This window comes from Heptranchias perlo, unplaced genomic scaffold (genome assembly GCF_035084215.1).
Source record: "Heptranchias perlo isolate sHepPer1 unplaced genomic scaffold, sHepPer1.hap1 HAP1_SCAFFOLD_56, whole genome shotgun sequence".
In the NCBI taxonomy this organism is placed as follows: domain Eukaryota; kingdom Metazoa; phylum Chordata; class Chondrichthyes; order Hexanchiformes; family Hexanchidae; genus Heptranchias; species Heptranchias perlo.
Genome location: NW_027139581.1, coordinates 7025391 through 7033824, shown reverse-complemented (window position 1 = coordinate 7033824; position 8434 = coordinate 7025391). Strand labels below are relative to the sequence as shown.

The following is an 8434-nucleotide window of genomic DNA, read 5'->3' as shown; positions in this document are numbered from 1 at the left end:
TGGGTGTGGCCTTTACAGGGTGGGCTGAGCTGGGTGTGGCCTTTACAGGGTGGGCTGAGCTGGATGGACTGAGCTGGGTGTGGCCTCTACAGGGTGGGCTGAGCTGGGTGTGGTCTTTAGAGGGTGGGCTGAGCTGGGTGTGGTCTTCACAGGGTGTGCTGAGCTGGTTGTGGTCTTTACAGGGTGGACTGAGCTGGGTGTGTCCTTTTCAGAGTGGGCTGAGCTGGGTGTGGTCTTCACAGGGTGTGCTGAGCTGTGTGTGGTCTTTACAGGGTGGGCTGAGCTGGGTGTGGTCTTTGCAGGGTGGGTTGAGCTGGGTGTGGTCTTTACAGGGTGGACTGAGCTGGGTGTGGTCTTTACAGTGTGGACTGAGCTGGGTGTGGTCTTTACAGGGTGGGCTGAGCTGGGTGTGGTCTTTGCAGGGTGGGCTGAGCTGGGCGGACTGGGCTGGGTGGACTGGGCTGGGTGGACTAAGCTGGGTGTGTCCTTTACAGGGTGGACTGAGCTGGGTGGACTGAGCTGGGTGGACTGGGCTGGGTGTGGTCTTTACAGTGTGGACTGAGCTGGGTGGACTGAGCTGGGTGTGGTCTTTACAGGGTGGGCTGAGCTGGGTTTGGTCTTTCCAGGGTGGACTGAGCTGGGTGTGGTCTTTACAGTGTGGACTGAGCTGGGTGGACTAAGCTGGGTGTTGTCTTTGCAGGGTGGACTGAGCTGGGTGTGGTCTTTACAGGGTGGACTGAGCTGGGTGGACTGGGCTGGGTGGACTGGGCTGGGTGGACTGAGCTGGGTGTGGTCTTTACAGGGTGGACTGAGCTGGGTGTGGTCTTTACAGGGTGGACTGAGCTGGGTGGACTGGGCTGGGTGGACTGGGCTGGGTGGACTGAGCTGGGTGGACTGGGCTGGGTGGACTGAGCTGGATGGACTGAGCCCGTGTTGTGTCCTGATTCGGTGCCTGGGTCACAGCCCAATGGCCTCACCTGTTTATTCTTTTGTTCGTTTCCAGCGGTTTGATAAACTGAGCGGGTCGTTGGGCCACTTCACAGGGCAGTTCAGTGTGGGATTGGAGTCACATCGGCCAGGCCAGGTAAGAGCAACATGTTACCTTCTCTGAAGGACACAACGTTTCCCTATAAAACGCTGTAAAATGATTTTTAGTCCATTCTATTGTATCAATAATGAATGTAAAATCGACTGCATTAACTTGTTTGTTCAGTGACTGTAACTAACATTAATGGTGATGTAACCTAATTGTCTCTCTGGGGGTTAACATCAGGTATAAGAAGGGATCCTTTCAATATCGAACAGAGCGGGTGTGGGACAGGGAACTGACATCGCTGCTTCTCACAGAAAATGCACTCCCCGCCCAGAGGTCCGGTCTATGCCATTTACTACACTGTCCTTGCAGCTGTCGCTGTTCCTGGTAAAGTATTGCAGCAAGTTATTCATTGTGAGAAGCATTAGTTACCATGATTGCCTCAGTAACTGGTTACTGGCTACACTTTGCTCGTGGAAAGTTGGCTTTTATCTCAAGGAGCCTGGAATATTAAGGGGTATAAGTTAGGTTACAGTTATATAAAGCTCTGGTTAGACCCTAGCTGGAGTATTGCATTCAGTTTGGGTACCGAACCTCGGGAAGGATATATTGGTCTTGAAGGAGGTGCAGCACAGATTCACCAGAATTATACCGGCGCTAAAAGGTTTAAGTTATCAGGACAGGTTGCATTAACTAGGCTTGTATTCCCTTGAGTATAGAAGATTAAAGGATGATCTAATTGAGGTTTTGAAGATGATCAAAAGATTTGATAGGGCGGATAGAGAGAAACTGTTTCCTCTGGTGGGAGAGTCCAGAACAAGGAGCCATAACCATAAAATTAGAGCTAGGCCATTCAGGGGTGAAATCAAGAAGCACGTCAGGTAGTGCAAATCTGGAACTCTCTTCCCGAAAAAGCTGTTGAGGCTGGGGGTCAATTGAAAATATCAAAACTCAGCTTGATAGGTTTTTGTTAGGAAAAGGTAACAAGGTACATGGAACCGAGGAGTGTAAATGGAGTTAATATACAGATCAGCTATCATCTCATCGAATGGTGGACCAGGCTCGAGGGGCTGACTGGCCTCCTCCTATATTCCTAATCTGTATATAGGGTGTGAAACAAACAGTAAACTCCAACAGGCGTAATATTGTATAAAATGCAGAAACCCTGCTGATCTGTTCAAAGCCAATCCCACAGAGCCCCCAGATAGTGGAAGATGAGGACGGTGAACGTGGTCTTCTGACCGTCTTGGAATTAAACACAGCGTGAGAGAAACAAAGGGGCATCAAATGATAGACAAGTCTGTAGGAATTGAATGGAATGGATTTTTTTCTTATATTAAATATTTTTTCGTACCACATTTAATAACAAGTTAAATTTGGTCCCTTACAGTCAGAAACGGGAGAATTTATAATGGGGAACAGGAAAATGGCAGAACAATTAAACACATAACTTCCCAGAAATGCTAGGGAACTAAGGGACTAGTGAGAAGGAGGAATTAAAGGAAATTAGTATTAGTAAAAAAATAGTGCTGGAGAAATTAATGGGACTGAAAGCTGATAAATCCCCAGGGCTTGATAATCTGCATCCCAGAGTACTAAAAGAGGTAGCTATGGAAATAATGGATGCATTAGTGGTCATCTTCCAAAATTCTATAGACTCTGAAATAGTTCCTGCAGATTAGAGGGTGGCAAATGTAACCCCACTTTTTAAAAAAGTGGAGAGAAAACAGGAAACTAGAGATCGGCTAGCCCAACATCAGTAGTAGGGAAAATGCTCGAGTCTATTATAAAAGATGAGATAACAGGACACTTAGAAAATATCAACGGGATTAGACAAACTCAACATGGATTTATGAAAGGGAAATCATGTTTGACAAACATACTGGAGTTTTTTGAGGAGGTAACGGTAGAATAGATAGGGGAGAGTGGATGTGGTTTATTTGGATTTTCAGAAGGCCTTTGATAAAGTCCCACATGAGAAGTTAATGTGCAAAATGAAAGAACATGGGATTGGGTGTAATATACTGGCATGGATTGAAACTTGGTTAACAGACAGGAAACAGAGAGCAGGAATAAATGGGTCTTTTTAGGGCTGGCAGGCAGTGACTAGTGGGGTATCACAGGGATCAGTGCTTGGGCCCCAGCTATTAACAATATATACCAATGATTTGGATGAGGGAACCAAATGTAATATTTCCAAGTTTGCTGATGACACAGAACTAGGTGGGATTGTGAGTTGTGAGGAGGATGCAAAGAGGCTTCAAGGCGATTTAGACAAGTTGAGTGAGTGGGCAAATACATGGCAGATGCAGTATAATGTGGATAAATGTAAAGTTATCCATTTCGGAAGGAAAAACAGAAAGGCAGAGTATTATTTAAATGGCGATAGATTGGGGAATGTTGATGTACAAAGGGACCTGGGTGTCCTTGTACATCAGTCACTGAAAACAAACATGCAGGTGCAGCAAGCAGTTAGGAAGGCAAATGGTATGTTGGCCTTCATTGCAGGAGGATTTGAGTATAGGAGCAAGGATGTCTTACTGCAGTTATACAGGGCATTGGTGAGACCACACCTGGAGTATTGTGTGCAGTTTTGGTCTCCTTACCTAAGAAAGGATATACTTGCCATAGAGGGAGTGCAGCGAAGGTTCACCAGACTGATTCCTGGGATGGCAGGACTGTCGTATGAGGAGAGATTGGGTCGACTCGGCCTGTATTCACTCGAGTTTAGAAGAATGAGAGGGGATCTCATTGAAACATATAAAATTCTGACAGGGCTCGACAGACTGGATGCAGGGAGGACATTTCCCCTGGCTGGGGGGTGTCCAGAACGAGGGGTCACAGTCTCAGGATACGGGGTAGGACATTTAAGACTGAGATGAGGAGAAATTTCTTCACTCAGAGGGTGGTGAACCTGTGGAATTCTCTACCACAGAAGGCTGTGGAGGGCAAGTCACTGAATATATTTAAGAAGGAGCGAGATAGATTTCTAGACACAAAAGGCATCAAGGGGTATGGGGAGAGAGCGGGAATATGGTATTGAGATAGAGGATCAGCCATGATCATATTGAATGGCGGAGCAGGCTCGAAGGGCCGAATGGGCTGTTCATGCTCCTATTTTCTGTTTCTAAATGACTTACTTGGATTCTAGAATTCCGTCGCTCCTGGTTGAATTCAATGAATGCGTTAATCACTAACTGTTTTGATTAAATAATGAAAAAGTTAACAATTTCCACTTCAGAATTATTGAATTCGACAAATGAATGAATTGCTAAATTGCTTAATAAGTATTTAAACTGTGATTAGTTTTAAGGAATGAACTTACTGAAGGTTACTCATTGCTTAACCGCGTAGCTGATAATTCAAATAAATGAATTAAGTGATTGGATTCATTAATAATCCATTTCACAGGATAATCCATCCCGGGATTCTGTTCCCATCTTTTCGGTTTATCAGTCACTGCTCCTCCCAAACGAGCTGCTCCCGGTTTTTCTGCTGCAAGCTCCACTCAGCCCGAATACTCTTCCTGCTCCGGGCGTTGTTCACCGTCCTCCACAGTTCCGAGTCTAACTCTTTCCTCCAGCCCGGTGTCCGGGCTCAAACACCCGGCCTGGCCATTGGATTCCTCCTTTAGATTCCATAGAATCAAAGACAGTTACGGCACAGAAGGAGGCCATTCGGCCCATCGTGTCCGTGCTGGCCGAAAAAGAGCTATCCAGCCTGATCCCACTTTCCAGCACTTGGTCTGTAGCCCTGTGGGTTACAGCACTTCAGGTGCACATCCAAGTATTTTTTTTAAATGAGTTGGGGGTTTCTGCCTCTACCACCCTTTCAAGCAGTGAGTTCCAGACCCCCACCACTCTCTGGGTGAAAAAAAAATTGTCCTCAGCTTCCGTCTAATTCTTCCACCAATTACTTTAAACTGACGCGTCTGTTAAGGGAAATATTTCCTCCTTATCCGCTCTATCTAGCCCACTCATAATTTTATACACCTCAACTAAATCTCCCGTAAGTCTCCCTTGCTCCAATGAAAACAACCCCAGCCTATCCAATCTTTCCTCATAGCTAAAATTCTCCGGCCTGGCAACATCCTTGTAAATCTCTTCTGCACCCTCTCTAGTGCAATCACATCTTTCCTGTAATGTGACCAGAACTGTACGCAGTGCTCAAGCTGTGGCCTAACCAGTGTTTTATACAGTTCTAGCATAACATCCCTGCTCTTAGATTCTATGCTTGGGCTAATAAAGGGAAGTATCCCGTATGCCTTCTTAAACACCTGTCCTGCTACCTTCAGGGATCTGTGGACATGCACTCCAAGATCCCTCACTTCCTCTACACCTCTCAGTATACTCCCATTTATTGTGTATTCCCTTGCCTTGTTTGCCCTCCCCAAATGCATTACCTCACACTTTTCCAGGTTTAATTCCATTTGCCACTTTTCTGCCCACCTGTCCAGTCCATTGATATCTTCCTGCAGTCTCCAGCTTTCCTCCTCACTACCAACCACACGGCCAATTTTTGTATCATCTGCAAACTTCTTAATCATGCTCCCTACATTCAAGTCCAATTCATTAATATACACCACAAAAAGCAAGGGACCTGGTACTGAGCCCTGTGGAACCCCACTGGAAACAGCCTTCCAGTCACAAAAACATCCGTCGACCATGACCCTTTGCTTCCTGCCACTGAGCCAATTTTGGATCCAACTTGCCACTTTCCCTTGGATCCCATAGGTTTTTACTTTTTTGACCGGTCTGCCATGTGGGACCTTGTCAAAAGACTTGCTAAAATCCATGTATACTGCATCAAACGCGCTACCCTCATCGACCCTCCTTGATACCTCCTCAAAAATTTCAATCAAGTTAGTCAGACACGACCTTCCCTTAACAAATCCATGCTGACTGTCCTTGATTACTCCGTGCCTTTCTAAATGACGGTATATCCTGTCCCTCAGAATTTATTCCAAAAGTTTGTCCACCACCGAGGTTAGACTGACTGGCCTGTAATTACTCAGTCTATCCTTTTCTCCCTTTTTAAACAACGATACAATCTTAGTAGTCCTCCAATCCTCCGGCACCACGCCTGTAGACAGAAAGGATTGGAAAATGATTGTTAAAGCCTCCGCTACTTCCTCACTTGCTTCTCCTAGAAACCTGGGATACATTTCATCCAGCCCTGGTGATTTATCCACTTTCAAAGATTCATAATTCCTCTCTCATTATGTTTATCCCATCCATTATTTCACACTCCCCCTCCTGAGCTATAATCGCTGCATTGTCCCCCTCTTTTGTGAAGACAGAGCCATTCCTTTCCACCAGGTCACCCTGCTCATTTTTACTCAATCCTCCATTCAGAAGCGCTAATCCAAATGTAGTCCGGAAGTTCACCTTCCCCGGTCCTCACTTTAGCTTGATTTGCTGCTTCCCCACTGACACTGGGTGTTCTCTGACGTGCCCTTCTATTCAATGCCGTGTGTTTATTTCCAGTTGTATGATCTTAGTTCAGTTAGTAGCACTTTGGTCTCCTAGTCAGAAAGTTATCAGTTTGATCACCACTCCGGGAACTTAGTCCATAATCCGGGATGACACTAGGAAGTATTGAGGGAGTGTTTTATTGCGGGACCTGTGGTTCTCCCACGAGCCCCTAAACCGATGCCCCCGTTATATGTATTACTTATTCATTTATTGTATTCATCATTACCCAATTGACTAGTTTTAACGTATTTGAAATTTCCATTCATTTTAATACCTTTTGTTTCCCTATGATTTTAAAGATTTTTCGTTCATCCGAGGTCTCTGGTCTATATCAATCTCAAATGTAAACAATTTTACAACACCAAGTTATAGTCCAGCAATTTTATTTTAAATTCACAAGCTTTCGGAGGCTTCCTCCTTCCTCATCGTTCACCTGAGGAAGGAGGTAGCCTCCGAAAGCTTGTGAATTTAAAATAAAATTGCTGGACTATAACTTGGTGTTGTAAAATTGTTTACAATTGTCAACCTCAGTCCATCACCGGCATCTCCACATCATTATATCAATCTCGATCGTTTCAAGTTTCAACGCTGGAAACTTTATATAATTCCGATCAATATATTACTTCTGCTGGGACTCCAGTCCATAACTTCTCATCTCTCTTTCCATTTCTCTACAGTTAATTTAGTGGCGATTGTGATCCTGTCCCGAGGAAGGTGCGGTCTCTCCAGATGTATCACTCGGTACCTGGTGTCCATGGCGGTGACGGATCTCCTGGTCATTCTCACGGCTGTGATATTAAACCGGATTCCTGGTATTTATTTTCCGGGTAGTTTCCTGTCCATCACTCCCGTCTGTAGTCTCAGCATTACATTAATTTATGCATCAAGAGACAGTTCTGTCTGGTTAACGGTCGCTTTCACCTTTGATCGATTTGTGGCCATTTGTTGCCAGAAGCTGAAAATTAAATACTGCACCGAGAGAACGGCGGCTGTTGTTATAGGAACGGTCTGCACACTGGGATGTTTCATCAATATTCCCTGGTACTTTATACATGAACCCATCTACATAATTAACAATGTCCCGTGGTATTGCAGACTGAAGGAAATCCGTTACACTTCTCCTGTATGGGCAGCTTTTCAATGGAGTGACCGTGTTTTAACCCCGTGTGTCCCTTTCCTTTTGATTCTTCTGCTCAATGCTCTGACCGTCAGAAACATTCTGGTGGCCAGTAGAGCCCGCAGGAGACTCCGGGCCCACAGCAATGGAGAGAATCAGAGTGACCCGGAGATGGAGAGCCGGAGAAAGTCCATCGTTTTACTCTTCGCCATCTCGGGCAGTTTTATCCTCTTGTGGATGACGTATGTTGCACAGTTCTTTTATGAGCGATTTCTAACTGATTATAAAATCCAAGGTTTCAATGACCCCAAATTTATTGTCCTAGAAAGTGCAAATATGCTTCAGCTCCTGAGTTGCTGCACAAACACGTTTATTTATGCAGTGACTCAGAGTAAATTCAGAGAGCAGTTAAAGATGATGGTGCAATATCCACTGAATGTAATAGGTAAATTAGTTCAATAATAAAAAGGATAAATTCCAGCTTTCATTTACAAGCTTTACGTGAAGAGCCCTAGCCTAATTTACAATTAGCAAACAAAGATGAAACATCCTCCCCCACCACCAAATCAGACCCCCCCACCCGCCACGGTCTCGCCACGGACCCGACGCTGGATATGGATCAATGTGAACTGGAACCATTTCTCCGTTTCGTGGCCTGTCTGAAAAAAACCACCATCCACATCAGTGCAAAGTTAAGATCCAAAAAGTGGAAAGAGTGAAGTAGTTTTGCGGAATGGTGACCTTACTGTACCAGTGAGAGAAACATCCCAATTTACTGACAGGTGACCTTACTGTACCAGTGAGAGAAAC

At 45.2% G+C, this 8434-nt stretch overlaps 1 protein-coding gene across 1 annotated transcript; it reads left to right on the top strand.

Annotated features, from left to right (window-relative positions):
* The first annotated feature begins 1350 nt into the window (after nucleotides 1-1350).
* Nucleotides 1351-8086, top strand: LOC137315686 (probable G-protein coupled receptor 139). Its single transcript, XM_067980197.1, has 2 exons — nucleotides 1351-1420; nucleotides 7185-8086. The coding sequence occupies exons 1-2, from the start codon at nucleotides 1351-1353 to the stop codon at nucleotides 8084-8086; spliced, it is 972 nt and encodes a 323-aa protein (XP_067836298.1).
* The last annotated feature ends 348 nt before the right edge of the window (nucleotides 8087-8434 follow it).

What these genes read in the sequence shown, in the direction of transcription:
- LOC137315686 (XM_067980197.1), top strand. Translation starts at nt 1,351, where the DNA reads ATGCACTCCCCGCCCAGAGGTCCGGTCTATGCCATTTACTACACTGTC. An exon ending in TGCAGCTGTCGCTGTTCCTG is followed by an intron (nt 1,421 to 7,184) that starts GTAAAGTATTGC and finishes ATTTCTCTACAG; the next exon opens with TTAATTTAGTGGCGATTGTG.